At 37.5% G+C, this 27,593-nt stretch overlaps 1 protein-coding gene and 1 pseudogene across 2 annotated transcripts in view; one reads left to right on the forward strand and one right to left on the reverse strand.

Moving 5' to 3' along the window:
• Positions 1 to 27,593, reverse strand: part of SLC30A10 (solute carrier family 30 member 10) — a 62,449-nt gene that overhangs the window by 19,875 nt on the left and 14,981 nt on the right. The window contains exon 1 of one of the 2 annotated variants that reach the window (XM_001375521.4): positions 165 to 1,693. The exons of the other annotated variant lie outside the window; for it this stretch is intronic. Coding sequence (XP_001375558.1) covers positions 165 to 786 — 622 coding nt within the window. The 5' untranslated portion in view covers positions 787 to 1,693. Of the gene's footprint in view, positions 1 to 164; positions 1,694 to 27,593 lie in introns of those variants that run through there. 2 annotated transcript variants of the gene reach the window in all.
• LOC100618391 (40S ribosomal protein S3a-like) lies at positions 13,247 to 26,387 on the forward strand (annotated as a pseudogene).

The raw sequence follows: 27,593 nt of genomic DNA on the forward strand, positions 1-27,593 counted from the left end.
AAGCACATTTTAAATGGACTTGAGGGCAGTAAAATGGATAAGGAAGAGTCAAGAAATGAATGGGAGGGAGGGGGCAGGGAGGAGGTGGAGCAAGGCAAAGGAAAAGGCTGAATAGGAAAAAGAAAAGAAAGGTAAGCTATCCAGAGGATGCAACTGAAAGGCACCTGCTTCACTGGGCTGCAGAGCCGCCGCCTTCTCCTTTGGAGGGCTGGAGGCCACCCTAAGAGTGAGGGCCGAATCTGAACCCGGTACTACAGCAGGTGATCCAGACGGCTGCAGCTGCTGCGTTCTAACTGCATCGAGGGGAGCGGAGGGTTCTCTTTTGCTGTCATCGAGACGTCGCCGTCGGCGACGGCCACGGCAAGTGAACCAGGAACAATCCTGGAAGATCAGCAAACCCACCACGTTGACTGCCAGTCCCAGGGCCCCTACGATGAGCACTAGCTTTGGATCATCAATACGCTCTGGACGGACCAGGCGCAGAATGGCCTCCACGAAGATGGTGAAGCAGAGGGCCGTGAGAAAGACTGCGTTGCTCAATGCCCCCACCACCTCCGCTCGGCTGTAGCCATAAGTTGCCCGGGCGCCTCTGGTGTGGCGACGAGCGATAAAACCGGCACTGATCCCTACGCAGAGCGAGATGAGATCCGACAGCATGTTGAAAGAGTCGGAGATTAAGGCGATGGAATTGCCCAGGTAGCCGGACACCAGCTCCGCCACGAAGAAGCCGGCGGTGAGCACAAGCATGAAGATCAACCTGCAAGTCTTGCCGGAGTAGCGCCCCATCTCCTCTGAAGCCCTGGGGCGGGGAAGATGATTGCTGACTTTCTAGCTGCAGCTGAGCTCAATTGTGTTCACCATGCCTACCCAGCGCAGCTGGGAATTCCCTGCAGCGCACGGCGCAGCTTCGCCTTTTGGAGAGGGACACCCTGAGTGCGCCCCGCCCTGGATGGCGAGTCGCGTACGCCAGGGGCCTCTGCAACAAGTGCGGCTGCAGACCCTGACTGAAACAGCTTCGTCTACCCTGCTCTCGGGCTTTCAGCAGCCAGCACTGCCCTTTGGCTTTTTTATAAGGCTGAGAAGAGCGCCCCTAGCCTCCAAAGGAGCAGAGTCTAAAGGAGTGGCACCGGAGGCTGCTACAATTAGACCACCTCCCTTTACCCTTTAGCTCTATTACCGTGACAGTAGTATGGAAACTGAAGCTTAGAGCCCTTATGCCTAGTTATAGCTGCCCAGTGTCCCAGAGAGCTAGTTTTAGAGGCAGGATCTGAACCCCCGATATCCAGACTTCAATTCTTTTCAACTGCACTGCTGTTCCTCTTAAACTGACAAGAAGAAAAGAAGAAAGAGAAATAAAAGGAAGAGGGAAGAGACAGACAGACACAGAGACTTATTAATACATTTTATGCATAAAAAAGAAGCAAAGGCAGAAAAAAAACATGGAGAAGCAGAACAATTCTGAAAGTTATGTTTGGAATTTATTATGTACTTAAAAGAATAGGCAAGCTATATATAATAGATGTTAATTGATTTATGTTCATCCTCTTTTATCTTCTATTTTTTACACAGAAGTGCTCATTTTATTTGATAGTTAAGTTTAGAACTAGAATTTTTAAAAGATCTCTCCCCAATCCAATGGCATATTAACTATCCTTCACTTTACCTCAAAATTTGTCTCAAATAAAACATCTTCCACTAACATCAAGTTCTCTCCTTCGCTTATATGTAAAAGTTGAATGAACTTTGATGACTGTAGTCTAGCCCCTGGTTAGAATCTTTTTACCTTCATCTCCATGTAAGGTAATCGATTGTCCTTCCTTTCTTTTGTTCCCTAAAGGGTATAAAAGACCCCAAGTTTTTCGGTTCATTGGAAAACCCCCTTCAAGAAGCATTTTCTTCAGAGACAATGTTCTCAGAGGCTCAGAACTTGTCTATGTGTGGTATTATATACATGACCCTGTGTGGTGGACCCTAGAACACTGTCTTTCTCCTCCTGATTAAGGACTTGTTCTAACTGCTTTGGTGGTTCTGTGTTTTTCAAGCTTGACAGCTTCCACATGAGGTAGAGTTTTCCATCATTAAGAGCATTAACTGGAGGCTGGGTGACTGTATCTTGGAAATACTGCAAAGGAAATTATTGTCTAGGTAGGGATTGGACTAGATGATTTCTGAGGTTCTTTCTAGCTTTGAGATTTTATGATTACATGAAATAAAAATGTCTTAGAGACTGGCTATGGGCTTGAAACTAAAGAGAGGGACTACATCAGAAAACTGTGTCCTCTTTGCCTCTGACCTCCTTTTTGTTCATCTCCTCCACCAACTCACAAATATTTAATAGATGATTAATATATCAATCAAGTCAATAGCAAGAAAAAAACAGAATGCTTTTTGTAGCTTATTTGATACAGACTAACATTCACTACTGCTAATTGTACTTCTGTGTCATTAAGTAATGAAAGAAAAACACAAGACCAGAAGACCTAAGTCACATGAACACTGCTTAGTCACTCACTTGCCCAGATATCAAGAACTATGTCAGAGACCAGGTGGTGGGATGATGATGGGAAAACCATTTGCCAAGTAAAAGGGGGTCTCCAGGTTTCTTACATGCCTTTAGGCTAAGATTGTACAGCACAGTTCCCTCCCCAACCAGAGAGATTGGACATCCTTGACACTCATTTAATTTTTTAATAAATAATAAATAGGACTTAACAAGTTGTCTTGGTAACCTCTTAAAAGCTAGAGTAATAGGCACTGGAGAAGGACAAATGCTGACAGACAGAATTGATTTGTACTGAGCATAGGGTTCACAAATGTTATAATGTGGCATTCATGGATTTAATTAAATCTTATCAATGAGATTAGTGATCATTAATTGGTCATTCATTTGTATAAGTTGTTTTCCTTTGTTTCAAAGAGGACCAGTGGCATCACAGGGTGACATCTTATGTCTTGATGTGCCCAGGAATTGGATTTAAGTAAGGCAGAGTTGCACAAAGTTGTCAGCCTCACACTCACTTCCAAAGTCATCAAAGTCGAGTGGCAAAACAAGAGGCAGGATTGGTATGATGGCCTTGATTTGGTGATGACTGGCATCTCAGAAGTCTGACCAAACTCAAAGAGTTCTACAACACCAACTTGAGCTCCCTTCATGGCCCCCTGGAACAAATTGTTCTCATCTGACCATTCAGCTTTGGGAAGTCTTCACTTGCTTGGGGTAGAAGACATCACCCTAATTCATTGACAGGATTTAAAACCAGATATTTGTAATAGTACAGAAGAAGAAACGGTTTCAGTTACAGAAGTTTAGACCAGCACTTCCAACTATGGACCAGACAATCTCCTCCTGGATGACCTCCTGGGGACTTCTAAATCATCATGACCAAAATTGAACTTATTATTTCTAAATATCCTTTGCAAATGGCTATTTCTATCAGCAGCACAAGCTCTCTCATGTTTAAAATCTTGGGGTTATTTTAGAGTCTTCTTCCAGCATTTATCAGATCTAATCAGTTAGGATGCCCTATTAGTCCTACCTCAGCAGTTTCACTCTATTTCCACTGCCACCACTCTAGTATGGGATCTGTGTGTCATATCTCTCCTAATAATCTATGAGTTGCTTGAGAACAAAGACTCCCAGTACCTGGTTTAGTAAGTACTTCCTGTTTGTGTTTTTTTTGATTGAATTGAAATTTTTCCTCTCCTTTGAGAAAATTGTTTTTAAAAGTCTACATTTTGAAAGAGTTAAAAACTGTGGTGGAGAAAGTGGATAATTTTTCCCTTTAATGAAGAAGTGGCCAAATTTTTTTAAAAACTAGAATTCCCATAATGATTCTAGATGAACCTTGTTCAAGCCCTGTACATCTCTAACACCAATTATGGTCCTCCTAATGGTCCTTTCTTCCATATCCTTCTCATAGATGCCAAAATAATCTTCTTATGGAAAATGTCTGATAACAGATTTTGTCTTCCAGCTATTGCTCCCTTGCTCAAAAATATTCCTGGGCTCCACATTTCCTCTAGGAAAAAAAATACCAACTACTTAGCATATAAGGCTCTCCATAGGCTGGCTCCAAGATACCATTCCATATCTATTTAATATTATTTCCCTTTATAAACTCCATATTCCCACCAAACTGGTTGACTAGTTGTTCCCCAAAACCTGACATACTCCCTCCTAATCTTGGTCTTCTCTTACTCAATTCAAGTGACAGCTCCTCTCACAATTGAAAGTGCTATCTCCCAACTCCAATTCTTCTGGAGTACTTGTCTGGATCCTTCCCTTACCACCTTCTTTCATAGCTTTCATTATATGTATTGGTGTACATGCTGCATCCACTCTAGTAAGATGTAAGTTCTTTGAAGGAAGGGACCATTATACTTAATCTTTATATTCCCCGCATTTGTACACTGTCTAGCAGGTCAATTCAAGTCAAAAAACATTTATTAGTGCCTAATAGATGTCAAGGAATTCAGTAAAGGCATCTAAGTAGCATAGTGGATAGAGTGCTGGATCTGGTGTCAGGAAGGCTTATCTTTATGAGTTCAAATCTGGCTTTAGACACTAGCTATGTGACATTGAGCAAGTCACTCAACTCTGTTTGCCTTGATTTCCTCCTCTATAAAATGAGCTTGAAAAGGAAATAGCAAACCACTCTAGTATCTTTGCCAGAAAAAAAAATCCAACAACAAAAATGGGGTCATGAAGAGTAAGACGCATCTAAACAACAACACAAGATGTCATGCACTGTGCTAAGTTCTGGGGATAAAAAGGGAGAAGGGAAAGATACCTCCTGCCCATGAAGGAGCTTACATTCTACTGGGGGAGAAAATATGTAAATAACGAAGTTCATGCAAGATATATTCAAAGCTGTTGAAAGGCATTCTGAGAAGGGAAGTCATTGACAGAAAGTGACTGGGAAAAGCTTCTTGGAGAAGGTAAGATTTTAAATGAGTCTGGAAGAAAGTTATGGAAATTAAGAAACAGAATATTCTAAGAATGGGGGACAAATTGTACAAAAGCATAGGGACAAGTAATATCATGTTCAAGGAACTACAAGAAGGCCAATGTTGCTAAAACAGGTGTGTAAAAGAGAGGAATGTATTAAGAAAAGAAAAAAGGGATCATGTTTTGAGGACCAAACAAAGTAGTCTACATTTGATCCTGGAGATAATAGGGAACCACTGATGCTCATTAGGCAAAAGAGTAACACAATTCAATCTACATTTTAGAAAAATTAACTTGGGGGTAGGTAGATGTGGCTTAATGGACTGAGAGCCAGGTCTAGAGATGGGAGGTCCTAGGTTCAAAATCTGGTCTCAGGCACTTCCTAGCTGGGTGGCCTTCGGCAAGTCACTTAACCCCCATTGCCTAACCCTTCCTGCTCTTCTACCTTGGAACCGATACACAGTATTGATTCTAAGATGGAAGGTAAGAGTTCTTAGTGACAAGGAAGAGAATGGTGTCCTGGTAATAATAAGAAATTGAAAAAAAGTATTGGGGGAATAACGTTTTCTGCTTTATACATATTTTTGGCATATCTACACAATATCCAAACTGAGAAATCCACTAAGTAGTCACAAGAAATGTTTGCTTACAAATGGGAAAGTATATGGATAACAGGATGTAAGAAGGACTCAAAGGAGAAAGAGCATCACATGTCACTCAATTCATTACCAAGCACTTAGTAGATGCCTACTGGGTGCTAGGCACTATGTGAAGCATTCAGATGACAAAGATAAAATGTCATGATCCCTCATTCTGAAAGAGTTCACATTCTACTGGGAAGGATACAACATGTACACATTTGAGTCCATTCAAAAATAATACAAAGTGCATATAAGATAATTTGGGAGAGCATGGAGAGTATCAGGAAAAGGATCATGCAGGAGGTAATACAATACCTGAAACCTGAGATAATAAGACATTCTTTTTTTTTTTACTTTTAAACATTATTTTATTTGGTCATTTTCAAACATTATTCATTGGAAACAAAGATCATTTTCTTTTCCTCCCCCCTCCCACCACCACTCCCATAGCCAACATGTGATTCTACTGGGTATCCCATGTGTCCTTGATCCGAACCCATTTCCACGTTGTTGGTATTTGCATTAGGGTGTTCATTTAGAGTCTCTCCTCAATCATAGCTCCTCAACCCCTGTAGTCAAGCAGTTGCCTTTCCTCGGTGTTTTTACTCCCACAGTTTGTCCTCTGCTTGTGGATAGTGTTTTTCTCCTAGATCCCTGCAGATTGTTCAGGAACATTGCATTGACACTAATGGAGAAGTCCATTACGTTTGATTGTACCACAGTGTGTCAGTCTCTGTATACAATGTTTTCCCTGGTTCTGCTCCTTTTGCTCTGCATGACTTCCTGGAGGTTGTTCCAGTCTCCATGGAATTCCTCCACTTTATTATTCCTTTTAGCACAATAGTATTCCATCACCAACATATACCACAATTTGTTCAGCCATTCCCCAATTGAAGGGCATCCCGTCATTTTCCAATTTTTGGCCACCACAAAGAGCGCAGCTATGGATATTTTTGTACCAGTCTTTTTCCTTATTATCTCTTTGGGGTACAAACCCAGCAGTGCTATGGCTGGATCAAAGGGCAGACAATCTTATAGTGCCCTTTGGGCATAGTTCCAAATTGACCTCCAGAATGGCTGGATCAATTCATAACTCGATCAGCAATGCATTAGTGTCCCTACTTTGCCACATCCCCTCCAGCATTCATTACTTTCCTTTGCTGTCATGTTAGCCAATCTGCTAGGTGTGAGGTGATACCTCAGAGTTGTTTTGATTTGCATCTCTCTGATTATAAGAAATTTAGAACACTTTTTCATGTGCTTATTAATAGTTTTGATTTCTTTAACTGAAAATTTTCTATTCATGTCCCTTGTCCATTTATCAATTGGAGAATGGCTTGATTTTTTGTACAATTGATTTAGCTCTTTGTAAATTTGAGTAATTAAACCTTTGTCAGAGGTTTTTGTTATGAAGATTGTTTCCCAATTTGTTGCTTGCCTTCTGATTTTAGTTACACTGGTTTTGTTTGTACAAAAACTTTTTAATCAAAATTATTTCTTTTACATTTTGTGACTCTTTCTAAGTCTTGCTTGGTTTTAAAATCTTTCCCTTCCCAAAGGTCTGATATCTATACTATTCTGTGTTCAAATAAGACATTCTTAAAGGTGGAGTGGGAACACATTCCAAGCAATGGGAAGGAATGGGGTTTGGGGAGGGGTGTAAAAATGGACTGGAATCCAGGACTTCAATCCTCACAAGCCTTTGCTCCACTTCCCCAGAATGCTTTGTAATCTCACCTGGGCTGAGATCGAGAAGGTATTTAACCTGATTGCAAAGGTTTTGGGGGCTCTTTTGGACTTCCATTTTGGGGCAGACGTGGCTCTTTTCATAATGTAGGTGAGGTTGTGTCTAGGCCTCTCTGTGACCTGGACATGTGTTTTCTTATTCTGTATTTTCTTTAATCCTTAACTTTTAATAAACCTCTAAAAAATATAATACTCCTTGTAGAGAGAAACTAATTTCTACCTGCCTCAGTCTCCCCTAAATTTTAACTGTTACAGGGGGCAGTGCAGCAGGAGGGACAGGCTATGTTCCCCATTTTCTGGATGGGGAATTTAAACTCAAGTTGGCTTTAATGAATAATGACTAATTCCCATTCATTATCCCATAAAGCTAAAATCTTATTAACTACTGCAAATGAGAGGCATACTAGTGTAATAGATGGAATGCTGAGGACGAAGACCTTAGTTCAAATACTACCTCAAATACTGAGTAGCTGGACAAAAGCAGTGCAATGTAATTAACTTCTCTGGGTCTCAGATTCCTCAGGGAATCAATGACATGATGACCTCTATGAACTTTTGCAGCCCTAGATCTATGAAATCCTAAGAAATGTATAATCCAGGAAGAACAGAATAAAATGTATCTGGAATTCTCATGCAACTAAATGGAAGAATATTAAACTTCAAAAATGGAACATTGAAGAAACTCACTTTCAAAAGTGACATATGCCCAGTTGCTACTGAAAAATGTTATGAACTTTTGCTAAGAGAATGAAGGGGATGGAATATTTGATGTTTGGGGAAAAGGAGGGATCATTATTCAAGAGCACTTGGTCATTTTGGTTATAGTTCAACCTTATGCTAACCTATTACAAAAATACAGTTAAGCCAGTGCCATCATTTGGTAATGTGTGTAGTGGAAGGAAGGTAGTTATAATTATTAGCATACATTTGTAGAGAGCTTCTTTACAAAGTATTTCCCTCAAAATTCTATGAGAAAGATAGAACTAGTATTATTATTTCCATTTTACAGATGAGCAAATAGAGGATCGGATATATATGTATGTGTGTGTATATAAAATATATGTACACACATATAGAAGTATGCATATATACATAGAGATATAGACATATATCATATGTATGTACACATACATTTACATATATGTTAAACAATTTTCTGAAGGCTACACATGTAATACATGGCAAAGTTGGGTTCAAACCCAAATCTTCTGATTCTAATCATTATGCCTCAGCTGTAAAGCTCTTCAGAAAGAGAAAGGCCAAAGAGTAGTTGATAAAAACTGTTGAAAGGAAAGAAAGGAAAGGACTAGTGGTGAAGAGAGAGATGGAGACTAAAATTGATACTGCCCTACATCATTCTCCATCTACACTTGTTCAGATATGTAGTGGATTCTGTAATCCTTAAAAATGTCATTTGTGGCTGTATGACCCTGGGCAAGTCACTTGACCCCCATTGCCTAGCCCTTACCACTCTTCTGCCTTGGAACCAATACACAGTATTGATTCCAAGATGGAAGGTAAGACTTTTTTTAAAAAAGTCATTTGTGGTTCAGCTGTTTTCAATAATGTCTGACTTTTTATGACCCCATTTAGAGGTTTCTTGGCAGATATAAAGTGACTTGCCAATTCCCTTCTCCAGTTTGTTCTATAGATAATGTAACTGAGGCAAACAGGGTTAAGTGACTTGCCCAGAGTCACACATCTAGTTTAAGTGTCTGAAGGAAGATTTGAACTCAGGAAGGTGAGTATTCCTGACTGCAAGTCCAGAACTCTATCCCCTGCAACATATACCACAATAAAATGCCTATTAATGGAAGTTATAAACATGACCATAGGCTCATATATTTCAAGCTGTAAGGGATCAACACCATTATAATTTGGGAATTGGTTCCTCAAAGGAGCTAAAGAGCTAACCCTTGAGTCAGCTTTTGAAATCTTTCCAGTTCATATAAAAGCAACATGTGTCAGAAGCTGTGCAAGAAAAACAATCTTCCCATTGATGATGTGGATCCAAAAACAATAAACTGATTCCAACAGAAATAGCCTTCATTTACACAGAATCTTTCTTCCCTGGGAGATCAAAGTCCTTTACATTCCCTTTCTTTCTGCCTTCATAGCATCCTAGCAAAGCAGAGAAGTATTAGCCCAAGAAATGGTGCAATGAGGACACACAAGGATATGGACAGGAAATGGACCTGGGATTCTATTGGTATAGGGATCTTCCAGATAAAGAAACTCCTTCTACCATTGAAGGTTGGCACCTTCTCTGCAATTTAAGTCTTAGAAAGCTATTTTGAGTACTGAGAGCACTAGTGCATAGGAAAAGGGGATGGGGAGGGGACAGATGTAAATTCAGTTAATAAATACAACTTTCCCTCACCTAATAGCAACTCAGGAATGGACTTTCCTGCCAAATGTACAGAGTAAATGCACAGTTCACATAATGTTAGTTAACTTCTGATCTTCCGTGCTGTGGGATATTCCCTACCACCAGAAGCCACAGAGGAGTAGATTATCTTCCTTTTAAAAATCATCTTTAGTGCCCCTTTTTCTATCAGTACAGATGATCAGGAGTTCACGTGTCTTAATGCCAATGTTCTTATTCATTTGTTTCAATCATGTTCAATTCTTTGTGACCCTATTTGGGGTTTTCTTGGCAAAAATACTAGAAGGCGTTTCCTTTTCCTTCTTCAACTCGTTTACACAGATAGGGGAAGTGAGGAATACAGAGTTATGGTGACTTGTCCAGAATTATAAAGCTAATAAGTATTTGAGACCAGATTTGAACTAAGGTCCTCCTGATTCCAGACCCAGAACTCTATTCTGTTGAGCCACACAGCTGCCCCCTTAATGCCAGTAAAATACATTAATAACCAGGAACCAGCCATAGAGTCTTAAAAAATTATCTCTATGCTTTGAACTCAATAATGTCCTAATAATATTTTGTATATATGACAGTGGAAATTGACCCTGATTTAGATTATGGCTGGCATTTCTGTAAGTCCCCTCCAGGGTTACAAAGCACTTCACATATATTAATTCATTTGATTCTCACAACAATCTATGAGGTTAAATAACATAACCAGATATCTCAGTATCTTTGTTTTACCAACAACAGTCAATTAACATAGCTATCAGACAAACTTATCTGCTTTGGCCATATGTACTCCCAATTTGGGGCGGGCAGCAGTGTGCATCTTGTGATGATTACCTAACTTGTCAAACCACCTTTGTCCCTTCCCCCATTTCTTTTTAACCCTAATAAAAATGAGTATGCCTGAACATGAGGAAGCTCTTCACCGTCAAAGCTCAATTCCACTAGAGCCTACTCTCTGTAAGGACCACGCTTTTGTTGCATTTCTCATGTCTGAGTCTTTTCTTTTTCCTTCTTTCTTTCTTTCACTTTTTCTTTCTTTCTTTCTTTCTTTCATTCTTTCTTTCTTTCTTTCTCTCTTTTTTCTTTCTTTCTTTCTCTCTTTCTCTCTTTCTTTCTTCCTTCCTTCCTTCCTTTCTTTCTTTCTTCCTTTCTTTCTTTTTCTTTCTTTCTCTCTCTTTCTCTGTCTCTCTTTCTCCCTTTCTTTCTTTCTTCCTTATTTTCTTCCTTCCTTCCTTCCTTATTTTCTTTCTTTCTTTTTCTTTCTCTCTCTTTCTTTCTCTTTCTTTCTTTTTCTCTTTCTCTTTCTCTCTTTCTCCCTTTCTTCCTTTCTTCCTTCTTTCCTTCCTTCCTTCCTTATTTTCTTTCTTTCTTTTTCTTTCTTTCTCTCTCTTTCTTTCTCTTTCTCTCTTTCTTTTTCTCTTTCTCTTTCTCTCTTTCTCCCTTTCTTCCTTTTTTCCTTCTTTCCTTCCTTCCTTCCTTCCTTTATTTCTTCCTTCCTTCCTTTCTTTCTTTCTTTCTCTCTTTCTCTCTTTCTCTCTTTCTCCCTTTCTTCCTTTCTTCCTTTCTTCCTTCTTTCCTTCCTTCCTTCCTTCCTTTATTTCTTCCTTCCTTCCTTCCTTCCTTTCTTTCTTTCTTTCTCTCTTTCTCTCTTTCTCTCTCTCTTTCTCTCTTTCTCCCTTTCTTCCTTTCTTCCTTCCTTCCTTCCTTCCTTCCTTCCTTCCTTCCTTTCTTGCTTGCTTGCTTCCTTTCTTGCTTTCTTGCTTCCTTCCTTTCTTTCTTTTTCTCTTTCTTTCTTTCTTTCTTTCTCTCTTTTTCTCTTTCTTTCTTTCTTTCTTTCTTTCTTTCCTTCTCTCTTAGCACCATCAGAGGAGCACACAAGCTGGAGCCCAGGTTGTTGAATCTTTAATCTCTGAGTCTTTCTTCCTTTATTGTTTCCCCTCTCTTCTTCCCTCATCACTCATTCTCCCTCAGTCTTCAACCTCCCATCTGAGTATTCACCCATGAATATGTAATGTGTTGTGGCTAGTGAACCCCAACACTTATTGACTTCCTGACCCAAGTCCACATAGCTGTTCATTTGCAGAGCTGGGATTCAAATCCAGGTTTATGGATTGTTCTTTACACTATAAAGCATTGCTTCTTTGAAATAAAGACACAAGATTTGTATTTAAGGGCAAGTTTAGTCTTATTTCCTCTGGAAAGGAGAGAGAAGAGGGAGCATGATACAGTAGAGACAGCAATGGACTGACTCTGTGACTATTAAGAGTAAGAATCCTGAAAACACAGAACTTCACTCTTGGAGAGGACTTCAACAGCATAACTGACTATTCAGTCCTACCCAGCTGAAAAAGAATATCCACAAGGGTATTCCCTATAAGTAGTCATCTGGCCTATTTTTAACAAAGCTTCCAATGAAGGGGAACCACAGCTTTCCCAAGGCAGCCCTTTCTGTTCTTATACTGCTTCACTTACAAGGAAGTTTTGCCTAACAGCAAGCCTAAATTTTCTTCCTTGTCATTTTCATCCATTCTTCATAGTGCTATACTCTAGACGAACAAAAGAAGCCTTATTCCTTTTATACTTGACAGTTCTTCAAATTGTTGAAAACAATTATGTACTCCCCATCTCTCTCTTCCCCAAGCTAAACATCTCTACTTTTTAGACCAATCTTCATACGGCATGGCCTCAAGACCCTCACCATCTGTTCTAATATAAACTTTTTTTTTTTAATATGAGGTAAATAACTTGATCTCTGTTTCTAGTTTTCCCCTTATGTGGAAGAAAAAGGCCTGCCTATAAAGATATAGGGGTTGGTTGTGAGGAGCAAACAAGATTATGCTTGATCTTCATTCTTTAAAAGATGAAAAATGGGGGGCAGCTGGGTAGCTCAGTGGATTGAGAGTCAGACCTAGAGATGGGAGGTCCTAAGTTCAAATCTTACTTCAGATACCCTGGGCAAGTCACTTAACTCCCATTGCCTAGCCCTTACCACTCTTCTGCCTTGGAACCAATATACAGTATTGACTCCAAGATGGAAAGTAAGCGTTAAAAAAAAAAAGATGAAAAATGCTGTTGGAGTCAGAATACAGATCAAAACATAATATTTTCACTTTAGCTTATTTGGATTTCTATATTGGCTTTATGTGATTTATGGCTATATTTCTATATTTGGCTTTATGTGATTATTCTCTTACAAAAATGAATAATATGTAAATATGTTTTGTATGATGATACATGTATAATGAAGATCAAATTGCTCTTACCATCTCTGGTGTAAAGGATAATTTTAGCGTTGTTACTTAAAATTCACACTGGGAAGGGAGAAAGGGAGACAATTTGGGTCATATAACTTCAGAAAACTTATGTAGAAAATTGTTATTACATGTAATTGGTAAAATATAATTTCTTTCACACATAAAAAAGGAAAGATGAAAAATGCTACTTAGAAAAATGTCAGGGATTTTCTTTGCTACTAACAATGCAACAGATTCAGATTTAGGATGGGACTTAGAGGGAAAGTATTGTATATTTAGAATGGAAAACAATGACAATGTGATCAACAAGATCTCCATGGCTGCTGTGAGCTCTGGAGAGTTGTACTCCCTACCTCATCTACACATAGAAGGTTGGCCAAAGAAGCATGAAGATGATCACGGAACTAACATGACTGAACTTCCTTGGAAAAGCAACCAAAAGAGGAACAGCTTTGCTCTATTCCTGTATTCTGAAGAGCTACAGTGACACGGAGCATGGTTTTCAATTGTTCTGCATTACTTTGGTTGAGGAGATGTGTGGACATGGTTAGGAAGAGAAATGGAAAAGAAAAGGTAGAGAGACACAGAAGAAAAGAGGGAGTGAGATTGAGAAAGAGACAAAAGAAATGGTTTTGTTATGTATCACTAAGAGAGAGAAGGGAGAAGACTAAGGTGATAGAGAAAAGAGGAAAAGAAGAGAAATGGGAGGGAAAAAAACAAAATGAAAGGGAGAAAGAAAAAAATGAATAAAGCATGGACTTTATAGGCTTTAATTAAAGTAAAAGCACATGTGGGTTGGACATACAGGTTGCTGGGCATTCAGTAGTTTTCAAAGTGTTGTGTGAGGACTGTTGGGGTTCTCCAATACCCTTTTTGGGATTAACTCACCCTAATTCTGAGATAAGAACTATTTTCATAATAATTCTAAGGTGTAATTTGTCTATTAAAACATTCTTTCCTTTCCCAGTTATATATCTGTGAATGAGTATTTTCTTCATGTACATCAACCAAAATGAAGAAGCAGATATGAGAACTTGCTCTATTAAACCTAACATAAAAAAGATTTGCAAAAATATATAAAACAATGTCTTTTAAAAAAGAGTAGTAAAATCACTCTTCTAATAATTTTTTTTTATTTTGGAAAATATAGTTCATTTTTGTTTAAAATGTGATTTATATTTATGTTAACTTGTAATAAGCTTATTATTGTTATTTTCAATAATTACTATTTGACAAATTATATTTTATATCTAATTAGTTTTAATATTTAATAGGTAAATACAGATAAATAAAAGCTCTTTAAGGTATAATTTTTAAGAATACAAAGGAATACTTAATAATTTTTAAGAGTAGGAAGTAGTCCTGAGACCTATGTAATTGGAAATCTTGTGCCTCTAAGCTACATTTCCAGGAACCCACTGACTTCCTACCGTTACATGCTAATGTAGACAGGAGATAAATAGGGTGGTCTTTTGTGGCTAGCTCTCTTTCCTTCCTGGGTTGGGACATTGGTGGAGCAGGCTGTTTGAGCAAATAAATTAGCCATGGGCACGTGGTTTTATTTTGTTTACATTTTTATTTTGTTACCTCTGGTGATTATTAACAAATCTTATAAAATATAATATTTGAAGTTATTGTATATTAATTTTAATTTTTACAGACCATAAATTCTTTTTTTTTTTTTAAACCCTTACCTTCCGTCTTGGAGTCAATACTGTGTATTGGCTCCAAGGCAGAAGAGTGGTAAGGGTAGGCAATGGGGGTCAAGTGACTTGCCCAGAGTCACACAGCTAGGAAGTGGCTGAGGCCGGATTTGAACCTAGGACCTCCCGTCTCTAGGCCTGGCTCTCAATCCACTGAACTACCCAGCTGCCCCCTACAGACCATAAATTCTAAGAATCTCCAATATATATACTAGGTCTCAATCAATCTATTAGATAGTTTTGTTTAGGTATTTTATCTGCATGTGGGGATCAAGAAGGTTAGGGGCAGTCTTTGGGTATTTGCTGCAAAGTGTTATATCAAAACAAAATGTACCAATATGCATTTTATAGCACTGGTAGTTCATATTCAATGACAGTAGATCAATGAAAACCACAGTAGGGGGGGAAGCTTGCTAAAGAAGGGAGGATTTAAGGGAGGATGTGGATAAAACATAGAAAAGGATGAAAAAGGCCTATAGACAGAGACGGGAGAAAACATGAGCAAAAGCATGAAGCTAAGAATGATCATGGTATATGCAGAGGGGTGCCTTTGAAGGAGTAGAGGGAAATAATGTTGGCTTAGAATGATGGAATGAGGTTATCATGGGTGCTTGAATGCCAGGCAAGGGTGTTTAGTTCTGAAAGGGACTTCTAAACAGAGAAATTACATGACAAAAGATGTATGTTTTTGGAAAATATGTTTGGAAGCAATCTGTTGGGTGGATTATTTAATACACTATTTCAAGCCTCGCTAAATAGGAGATAAGTAGAAAATCAATTAAAATAGGGAAAACAATGTTGGAGATAAAAATACGGCTTTAGATATGTTTAAGACTGTTCTCTGATTCTTAAAGTACTCTATAGACATTATTTACCATTACTCTCTAGTTCCATAGTCAAGGCAATTTTACTTTACTTCTGGATCATGGGACCAACAAGATGGCAAACTAGACATTCCCTTTGATCCTCATGAGCTCTCAAACTTATCCAAAATAGGAATTATAAGCCAGAGATGAAACAATTTCAAATATCTCTGCAATCTAGAACACCAAGAACTCAAACAAGGTAAATGCTCTGAAATGATTATCAGGGAAAGCATATAATCTCTAACTTCAAATTCAGGAGCACCCCACCACCTATCTTGTTCCTGACATCAGGTCTGCATAAGCCAAATTTCTTTAACTTTGCAACAGAACTCAACTCTACACACTAAATTCTAACATTCCCCTCAGTGTCATGAAGACCCAAATTCCAAAATGGCAGAACTTTGTTTAGGATGTGATAGCAGCATGTCAGTCCTCTGTTTGGAAACAGAATAGAGAAAACAGAGGTAGGACCCATATGTAGTTGTGTGGCACCTCACTAAAGCCTATGGAAAATTACCTAGTGTCCAAGTATAGCAACCACCTGCAGTTACTTATTAATCTTTTTGTGAGTGGACACCTTGGAAACTGAGGGAAACTGAGTGAAGGGGATAGAGAGAGAGAGAGAGAGAACATAATAAAGACTCAGAGACTAAGAGTTAAAACACATGCACCAGCATGCTCCTCTGTTGATGATGTTGAGAGAGAGGGCTGCATGTGTTCCCAATCTTTTATTGGAGAATCCAGGAATGTGGAGTGGGAGGTAGCTAATGAACATATGACATGACATAGGATTTAACATTGGCTCAATTGACAACCACGTGATCATAGAGGAGGAGGTTAATCAAACATGTGACTTGGAATGGAATGTGGTCTAACAAGGAGGTAGCTAGGACCCTGTGGCAGCTAATGTCCTGTCCAGGAATTCTTTTATCCTTTAGACTCAAGATTTGGAAATACAATAATCAAGAAATAATATGACCATGAGTCTGGTATATGAGCACATAATTTACAAATTCAATACATCAATAATACTTTCAAGATGATAATATACCTAGGATGCTACACTGGGTAAAGAAATCATGTAGGGTAGAGACTAGGGCTGGTGAATTGCCCTCCCTGGAAGGAAGCTAAGACACTTAGAGATCCAACTTTCAGAGAAAGCACCAGCAAAAGTAAGGGAGTCAGAAAGTAAGCAATTAGGGAAAACAGTATGAAGAAAAATGAAAATTGCAAATCTCAGGATGAAGAAAACTTTAAGATATTGAGTATAATTAGATAAACCAACAGTAATAATAATAATAATAATAACAACATAAGGAAACATGCTCTCCAGATCATCTAAGAGAATGAGGCATGTATGAATACGTATTTCAAGACAAAGGAAAATAAATAAATACCTGATGAAGAAGACCCTACAGGTTCTGCCAAAAGAACATAGAACCACAGCAGGTTGTGCCTGAATGGTTTGAAAGAGAATTAAGAATTGTGAATGCATAATATATAGTCTGCATTGAAGAAATAATTGATAGAATTGTGACAAGTCTTACCAAAGAAACCACAGAGAAGATAATTGATTGGGAATGCAAATATGTGGAAGTGAAAAGCAAGCTGAAAGAATAGGAGTGAAAAATGGAAAGTAAGTAGATGAAAGTGAAAGACAATCAGCAAGAAAAGGAGCAAAAAATAAAAAGCAAAAATGTTCAAAGAAAGCATGATCTCTATATGAGCAAAACATATTGATCTCAAAAATGGGATTGTAGAGAGAAATTAAAGATAATAGGTATCCCAAAAGAAGTGTCAAGTAAAAAAAAAACCCTCAACATTATAATGCAAGAAATTAAAAAAAAAAGTTTTTTAAACTTCTCAGAACTTCTGAACATAGAAAAACAATGAGCCAATTGAAAGAATTCACAAATGGTCTCTAAAAAGAAACCATATGCTATAAACCACAAAATACCCTAGTGGTTAAATTGAAGAATTCCATTGATTAACAAAAGATTCCACAAGTGACCAAGGGAAAGACCTTCAGATATTAAGGAAAGGAAATTCAAAGAACACAAGACTATTCTATACCTACCAAAAAACCATAGGAGGTACTGGAATAATGTGTTCCAAAGAATAAAAGAATTCAAGATGCAACTCAAGGATATGTTCTTAGAAAACTGAGTCTGAGTATAAGTGGGAAAAAAATGAATATTTAATTACTGTCTCCTACACATGCTTTTTTCTACATATGTTTGTTTCTGTTTCTGTCTTTGCTCACTCTGGTCTCTCATACTACAACAGCCTTCCCTAGTTCTTCAAGCCTATCCAAAGTCTATTCATCCTTCAAGATCTAGCTTATATACTAACCCCTCTTTGAAATCAACTCTGATTATTCTAGTCCACTCTAAATAGAGTTGATGTAAAAAGTACTGGTAAATGTTTTTGGCCTTTCTGCAGAGAACGTGGTGGATAGCAAGAATAATAAACATCTGACTAAAAACAGTTTTTAAAAAGCCAAAAAAAGGAAGCACTAATCCATTTTTAAGAAAGATTGATATAATGTCAAGGCCCTATTGATATACAATAAATGCAATATTGACAAAATCTTGATCACAAGGCCTTGTTTATGCAAAGAATGAAAAGGATGCTTTAAATAAGTTCAAGTCAATTTCTTTATATTTTCAGGGTAAAAATTATTTGACAATTTCCATGGAATGGACCTTACCTTTGATAAGGATTGATCCATGGTCAAAAAATGGCAAATTACAACTGAATTCCATATTTATGTAAAAAGTACTAATGCTTATTTGATCTGCCTTTTCAATATTCGTTTTACTAAGAAGCTCAACAAACAGGTCCGTAAGTTCTTTCATGAACAGTACCAAGAGGTCCATCAAATTTGCATGAAGATGATGAAAATCAAGTCAGGGAATATAGACAAATGACTTGAAAGAATTTGTCAATAAATTGATTCCAGGCCACAATGGAAAAAGATATAGAAAAGATTTGTCAGTCCATTTACTCTTTTTGAGATGTATTTGTTTGAAAAGAAAAAAGATGCTCAAGAAGCCCAAATTTGAACTTAGAAAACTATTGGAATTACAGGATAATTATGGAGGTTTTCAGAAACAGGCATTAAGGAGGAAACAGGCACAAAGCAGTAAGAACTGGTGTATATGACTCATTAATTCAAGAATCCACCTAAAATTAGAACTTTTAAAGGCTGAAAAACTGAAAGTAATAGTTTTTAAAGCAGTGCAAATAAGGTTGGAAAGGTAGAGTTGTAGGCAGAAGAATTTTATTTGAATGCTGTAGGACAGAAAGGCAACATTACAGGGCACATAGATATGTTTAATGGCAAAAAGTGGACTGTCATGTATATGTTTGCATACAAGTAAAAAATTAGTTAATGCATCATTTCCTACCTAGACTAGGATTCTAACAGTGGGGAGTCAGATAGAGACACAGACCAAAACACAGGGGGAATGAGAGACTTAGAAGGAGAAAAGAAAGCTATTGAACTTCCCCTTAAGCCCAAACCCTTTCTTCCTCTTAGGTATACCACCCAATGTAGAACTCTAAGTCTGGAGGGTTATAAAGTCCCTGGATCAGTTGGATGCTCACCAGAGAAAAGAGTTTTCCTCACTATTAGCTCAGGTAACAATCTTTTGTGTTTGCTGTCTGATTTAATAAAATTTGTTTTATATTTAGTGTTTTGTTGTCCTGCTTATTTGTACAAGAATTCTTTTAGATATGAGCAAATTTTGTGATATTCTCAGGAGAAATTCTAGTTGGAGGTGTGAAGATTAAATTTAATTCTCCCCTGATTGTAACAATGAAGGTACTTCCCTGATTGTAAAGATTTAAATTATAATTCGTCTATTTTTAGATTTTAATCCCCATAATTGTAAACACCCTACTTAAAAGTTAAATATGGAGACCTGCCTATTTTTAAATTCAATCACAAAAAAGTGCAAACATGGTACTTAAAAGATCAGCCCATTTAGATCTAATCACCAAAAGTGCAAATATCCCACTTAATCATGAAGTGGAGGTCTGTGACCCGCATGTGCCATAGTGGGTAATGAATCAAAACCGACTAACTACCTTCTGGGCAGTCCTAGAGCAGAGAGTCAGTTGTGATTGGTAGATCTGGAATTAGGGGAAGTGAGGCAGGAAAAAAGGTCTTTAAAAGAAAGAGACAAGGGCCTGAACTCAGTTCTTCTGAGAGTTCTTTATTTTTGGAAGTGGAGATAGGAGTCTTGGAGTGGAAGTTCCTGTAAGAATTCAATTCTTCATACTTTCAAGTTGAGGTTGGTGAAGAGGGGCAGAAGGATCTGCTGACTGGACTGACACCTGGTGAGTAAAAAGGCTGACTCCCTTTCCCTTGGCCTTTCTGAAGGCACCAGCCTCTGGAAAGGCCACCATCTTGAGATTCCTTTCCCTTGGCAGGGATCTCTGAACTAACTACTGCCTGGCTCGAGGCTCTCTTTTTCCTCTCTTTCTATCTTCCTTAATATCTTCCCTCTTTATTGTAAAATAAACTACCATAAGATCCATTCTGACTCTATCATTCATTTGGGATTTAGTAATTAAATCCCTAGAGACCAAACTCTTAAATAATCAAATCTAACCCTTTAAAAACAACTGCCTTTTCCCCCTTACAGAGGCATGAGGTTTGGGGCATTTGGGGTTTTTTAGAAGACTTCAAGATTGAACTCAGTCTGTTCTAAAATTACTAAACTGTGCATACTCTGACAGAAGTACTTTGACCCTATAACTAGATAAAAAAATCTATTTCCATAATTCCCCACCTTTGCAAAGAAGGGGGGGAGATGCATTTCCTTCATCTTCTCTTTAGGGCCATGTTTGGTCATAATACAGTTATCCCTTCTACATCATTCCCCATTGGTCTCAATATATCATGAAGTGGCACAAGAAATTAAATTGCAATTTGGGTGGAGTTTTGTGGAAGCTATACGTGATACATGAAGACCAGCAGACTACACAGAAAAAGTTGAAATTCAGAAATACATGTTTAACCCCAAATTTACAGGAAGGTACTATAAACACCCCATAAAAGAAAAAGAAAAAAATCAGACCTTCTCCGGCATGAAGAGAAGACCAAAAACATTTATGCAGATTTTCCATAATGCAAGGGTTCTGCACACCTAATAGTGATATGGAAGAGATAACTGTAATTACATGTTGTTCAGTTTGGGTTCTACTATTTACATTGTTACAATCATTGTAGCTATTATTTTCCTGGTTATATGCGTTTATATGTCTTAAGCTTCTCTGAATTTTTCATGTTCATTATTTTTTATCCACTATTTCAAAAATTTTTTATTAATGGAATTTATTTACAGGTATCTCAGTCCTTCCCTCCCCTCTCCACTCCATAGAAGACATCATCTAGCATAACCCAGAAAACAGACATGTATATATAGATTGTGTTTTTCATGTTTCCATTTTCAACTCATTCTCTAGAGATAAACAATCACAAGTTATTATTCAAATATTAAATCTATAGCTATATTTAATGTTCTCTTGGTTCTACTTATTCTACTCTTCATTATCTCATGTAGTTCTTCCCAAGTTTTTTTTGTATTAATCTACTCATTGTTTCTTATGGTGCACTAGCATTCCATCACAATCACATAATTGTTTAGCCATTTCCCAATTGATGGACATCTCTGCAATTTCTAATTCTTTTTACCACAAAGAGAGCTGCTATAAATATTTTTTATAAACAAAAGGTTTCTTTTCCTTTTCCCCTGATCCCCTTGGGAAATAGACCCAACAACAATGCTGGGTCTAAGGGTATACAGTCTTAAATCTCTCTGGGCACAGTTCCAAATCAGTATCCAAAATGATTGGATCAGTTCACAGTTCTACCAACAGTGTAATAGTTACCCTACTTTTCTACATTCCCTTGAAAATTTGCCCTTTTGTCATTTTAGTCAATCTGATGATATGCTATAACAGAATTGTTTTGTTTGCATTTCCTAATCAATAGCAATTTAGAGCATTTTTTCATATAGCTTTAATATCTTCATCCAGAAATTGTCTTTTTATATATTTTGCTCATTGATCAAATGGGAAATGGCCCCTACACCCAAAAATTTGTCAAAGTTCTCTTTATATTTTAGAGATATCTCTATCTGAGAAGAGTGTTTATGAAATTTCCCCCCAATATTTTACTTTGCTTCTAATCTGGGCAATGTTTATTTTATTTGTACAAAAACTTTTCAATTGAATTAAATACAGGTACTGTGCTAAGCACAAGTAAAAGCTGAATGGCCATTTATTGGAGAGACTGTGGCGGAAATCCTTGTTCAGTATGTGCTAGCAAATCTTTAACAATTTTAAATTTTAGCAAATTTAGATGTTAGTAACTAGCTTCCAAAGAGGAAGAAGATAGGCATTTTTAAAGTTTAATCTGCATTATTAACATTTTCTCCATCACTCACTTAATTAAGACTAAACAATCAACAAAATAAATCAAGCCCTAATTTATATAGTATTTGCCAATTTCTAACATGTAAATACTCTCATTGAAAATTTATCAAGAGGGGTGGAGTCAATATGACAGAGTAATCAAGAGCAACGAGAATCCTCTCTGCCCAAGATTAAAATATCACCACAAAATGAATATAGGAGTGAAAGAACCAACAAGGAGACAGAGGGAAACAATTTTCAAGAAAAAAAAACCCAAAAGGTTGGTAAAGAACATCTAGGGTACTGGGGTAGGAGGAGAGCAGACCCATCAAGAAGCTGTAGCAAGGAGGGAAGAGCAAGCCAGGAACAAGCCACACACACCCACCCCATATCTGCTGTCCTAGGTTCCGGAACCGATTTCCAAGTCAACATCCAGATCTTGAGATCCTGCCTGGGCAAATAGTAGTACAAGCCAACCCATACCCCTTGAAATTTCAAACCTTAGGAGAAGTCTGGAGCCCCAGACCAAGGAATTCCAGTCTAGGCTTGGGATAAGGATAAGGACACTTTGGAGTAGCTTATAGTAGTAAGTACTGATCTCTTTTGCCTAAAGCTCCAAAACAGGACAATAAAGGGTGTGAGTGATTAGATTAAGTACACAGCAGACCAAAAACTTGGGCCTAAGCCTGGGGCTAGAATTTGACCAGCCCCAGACCTGATCAAGATGAGAGTGAGATCAAAAGCTTACACCTAAGCCTAAGGCAAGTCTTAAAGCTATCAGCATCTCAAAGGTAAATTGAATCATTAGGGGTAGGGGACTCTCAGAGCTCTCAGTCATCAGACCATCACATCATCCCTCCCAAGTTTACCTATAATTAGATAGAAAAAAAAATGAGCAAACAACAAAAAAAAAGCAGCTAATTAAAGAACTGTTATGGAAAGAGCAAGGTACAGACACAGAAGGGAACAGTGAAAGCAAAGGAAACACACACACAGATTCTGGAAGAACTCAAAAAGGACTTAAAAAACCAATTAAGAGAGGCAGAGGAAAAGTGGGAAAGAGAAATAAAAGTGATTCAAGAAGAAATGAGGGGGCAGCTAGGTAGCTCAGTGGATTGAAAGCCAGGCCTAGAGATGGGAGGTCCTAGGTTGAAATCTGGCCTCAGACACTTCCCAGCTGTGTGACCCTAGGCAAGTCACTTGACCTCCATTGCCTAGCCTTTACCGCTCATCTCATCTCCATATATCTGATAGGTAATAATTTCTCTATTCTAATTTGCTTATGATATCTTCTTTTAAAGATCATGTTTCCATTTTGATCTTATCTTAGAGAATGATATACGGTATTGATCTATACCTAGTTTCTGCCATATTATTTTCCAGTTGTGCCAGCAATTTTTACCAAATTGTGATTTCTTATCCCAATATCCTGGTTCTATAATTACTATAATTTTTTACTACTGTTTGTTTTGTCTCTTCTGTTCCACTGATCAACCTTTCTATTTCTTAGCCAGTGGCCAGAGAGTTTTGATAATTAATGCTTTATAATATAGTTTGAAATCTGGTACTGTTAGACCTCTTGCCTTAACTTTTTTTTATTAATTCTCTTTATATTGATCATTTGTTCTTCTAAATGAATTTTGTTATTACTATTTTTCTAGTTCAATAAGATAATTTTTTTGGTAACTTAATTGGAATGACATTGAATAAGTAAATTAGTTTAGGTAGGTTTGCCATTTTAATTATATTATTAATTATATTCTGGCCATCCATAAACAATTAATATTTCTATAATTATTTAGATCTGACTTTATTTGTGCAAAAAGTGTTTTATAATTACATTTGAGCAGTTCCTGAATTTGTTGTGGCAGGTTTTCCTCATATTTTATTCTACTTGTGGTTATTTTAAATGGAATATCTCTTTATATCACTTCTTACAGGGCTTTGTTAGTAATATACATAGAAATGCTTATGATTTATGTGGGTTTATTTTATGTCCTCCTACTTTACTGAAATTATCAATATTTTCAACAAATTTTTTAGTTAATTCTCTAAGATTTTCCACACAGACCATTATATATTGTCTGGCAGAAAGTGACAGTTTGATTAACTCTTAGTCCATTCTGATCTTTCCATTTCTTTTTTTCTTCTCTTTTTGCTACTGTTAGTGTCTCTAATACTATGTTAAATAATAGTGGTGATAATGGGCATCCTTATTTCACTTGATCTTACTAGGAAGGCTTCTAGCTTATCCCCACTACAAGTAATATTTGCTGATGGTTTTAGTAGATGCTTGGTATAACTTTAAGGAAAATTCTATTTATACCTATGTTTTTCAATGTTTTTAATAGGAATGAATGTTTTATTTTACTAAAGGTTTTTTCTGCATCTAATGATATAATCATATGCTTTTTATTATTTTTGTTATTAATATAATCAATTATGTTGATTAAATCATCCCTGCATTCCTGGTATAGATCCTATTTCATCACAAGGTATAAATCTTTGTGGTGTATAGTTATTATTTTTTATGGAACAGTAATACATTTTATTAATGTCCCACAACTTACTTAGCCATTTACCAAACAAAAAGCCAGCAGGTCTTCTTAACAGATAATGCTTCTTAAATAAATTCTGATTATGCTGCTCCGTCATGGTACAGGTGTGACACTGGGTTCTCAAAGTGGAACACAAGCTCTGGAAGATCCTATATAGTTGGAAAATCTCCAAACTTTGGTTCAATATCAAACCAGCCTGGCTACGTTTGGGAGGTTTCTCAGGGGAAACACTGATCAGCAAGTAATGAATTTTTGGAGTCCCTGCAGCTCAGATGTGCAGATTCCTTAAGGATCTGGCCTGGCTAGTTGTTTTTTTATTTGTATCCTCAGCACCTAGCATAGTGTCCAGCACATGGTAAATCCTTAATAAATTTTGGTAATTGATTGGTTTGTATTCCCAGTGCCTACTCAGAAAAGGGAGCAATGGTAATGCTTAAATTCCATAGTTTTTAACTATTTTTTTGTCTCATTGCCCTCTTAATTAATCTATGCCATTTCTATGCTCTACTCATAGAAAGTCATTGGTCTCATGTTTTATTACTCATAGTTATGTATTTGTGTATATAAGTTTATAAGTACTATTATTGTCCTTTTCTTGGACATTTTAGGTGTTAATAGGCTTCATCCTTTAACATTATTGATACTCTTTATCATAAGTCTTAGTAGTTCTACCTAGGAATTTTAATCCTTCCCCTTGCATTTTCAAATAAAAATAATTTTTTACTATATCTGAAAGGCAACTTATGTGGCTCAATGGATAGAAAATCCGTCCTGGAGGCAGACGGTGCTGAGTTCAAATTTGACCTCAGACTGTATAAACCTGGGTAAGTCACTTAACCCCAAATGGCTGACCCTTATTACTCTCCCATCTTGGAACCAATACTTAGTATCAATTCTAAGACAGAAGATAAGGGTTAAAAAAAAAAGACCTATAAGCCCCTAGAAAAACAAAATTCTTCTTGGTCCCTATATTCAATCAATCGATATTTATTAAGCATGTGCTATATACCATACATCCATTGTGCTAGATACTGAGGATACAAATACAAAGAATGAGACAATTTTTACCCTCAAGGAACAGAATTCTAACAGAGAAGAAAACAAGTGTATATATAAGAATATCCAGAAAGAAACATAGAGAATAAATATAAATAAATACAAGGGAGTCTAAGAAGGAAGGAATTAGCAGTTGAGTGGATCAGGAAAAAGCTTGAATAGAAGGTAGTGCTTGAAATAAAATTTGAAAGAAAAAGGATTCTATAAATGAATGATTGAGCCAATATATGAAAAGCTTTTATTACATATTTGTTATGTACGAATAACTATGCTAAATTCCAGAGATACCATAGAAATGCCTTTATTTTTAAGAAGCTCACATTCTATTGGGAGACAGAGAACATAAACAGGAGGTTTTACATAGAAGTCAGAGGGAGAGGTACTAGAGTACAGCAGCAAAGTAGATGGTAATTATCTTCCTTGGTAGAATTTCCATTACTAGACATTATCTATTTCTGACATTGAACCAGGTAAATAGAATTCTGTTTTGGGAGTAGCTGGGTCGTTCAGTGGATAGAGAGCCAGACCTGGAGTTGGAAGGTCCTGGGTTCAAATTTGGCTTCAGATACTTTCCAGCTAAGTGAGCCTGAGCAAGTCACTTAACCTGGCCCTTATCACTCTTCTGCTTTGGAAACAATACACAGCATTGATTTTCTATATGTATCTTTTCAGGGTTGTCTGCAACTTTGAAGTCTGAGGAGGTTGAAGCTGCAACACCTGCAGAAGTGGTTACGGTCTTTGCCCAGGATGATGGCTGCCTGCCAGGACTGGTTGTCTGGGGTTGCAGAGCACTGCCACTTCTGGGTTCTTGAATTTTCCTGCCAAGGGGTGGCTGTTGGTCAGTAGTGTGTGTAAGACTGAATTCCAGGCAATGGAGCTACCCAGTGTAAAGAAAGGCATGAAGATAATACAATGTGTGAGGAACAGAAAAAAAGCTCAAGTTGGCTACACTACAGAAGGGAGAATAATGCCCAGTGGATCTGGAAAGATAGTTTGGGGGCAGGTAATGAAGGTCTTTAAGAACTAAACAGAGGTTTTGTATTTGATTCTAGAGACAATAGGGAGAAACTGGAATTCATTCAGTAGGGGAATAACACAGTCATGTCTGTGCTTACAGAAAATCACTTTAGCAGCAGTGCTTTTACTGGAGGAGAGACTTGAACCAGGGAGACCAAGTTAAGGAGTCATTGCAATAATCTAGGTAACAGGTGAGTTAGGATTGAACTAAAAAGGGTAGAAAGTGAAAGATATTGTAAGGTAGAAATGGTGAGGTCCTACAATGGTTAGGTATATGTTGGGTGTGAAACACTGAAGGTGATGCCAGGAATAGTAGCCTCAGAGAAAGGAAGAATCATGGTTCCTTTAACAGAAATAAGGCAATCTGGAAGATGGGTGAGTTTTGAGGGAAAGATAATTCCTGTTTCAGACATCACCTGACTGAGTCCATAATTTCTATGACTAAAACCAACCCTGGTCAAGAGAGCCAAACTCTTGGCTCACCTTAACCAGCTTTGGCTTCTCAAAACTGCTATTCTTTTCTGATTTCCTTAATTCCTTCATATAGCCATGGTCATTTTGTTAAGTCACTGAAACCTCTAGGGTCTTCGAATTTCTGAATGAAGGAGTGAAAGAAAAATTAATAAATGTGCTGGTAATACAAATCAAAAGGTAAGACAGCTACTGCTCTCAAGGAGCTCACTTTCTAGAGAGCAAGACTACCTATATTGAAGGTGCCCGGACCTCATAGAGATGCTTCAGGTGCTATTATTTGTCCCCACAAGAATCACCATCTTGTGAGCCAGGACACTGGTAGAACTGAGGAAGTGTGAGTTAACTCCCCACCACACTAGCCAGTATTATTGCAAGTAAAGAAGTTATAGTGGACAGACTTCCGGGTAAACATGGTGGCAAACTAGACGTGAATTGCTTCCTCTCCCCAGCATCCAATGAAATAGACTACCTCAAAAGAATATAAAAATCATTTCTGGAAGAACGGAGGGACTCTACAGTAGGGCACA

Source organism: Monodelphis domestica, chromosome 2, assembly GCF_027887165.1.
Source record: "Monodelphis domestica isolate mMonDom1 chromosome 2, mMonDom1.pri, whole genome shotgun sequence".
In the NCBI taxonomy this organism is placed as follows: domain Eukaryota; kingdom Metazoa; phylum Chordata; class Mammalia; order Didelphimorphia; family Didelphidae; genus Monodelphis; species Monodelphis domestica.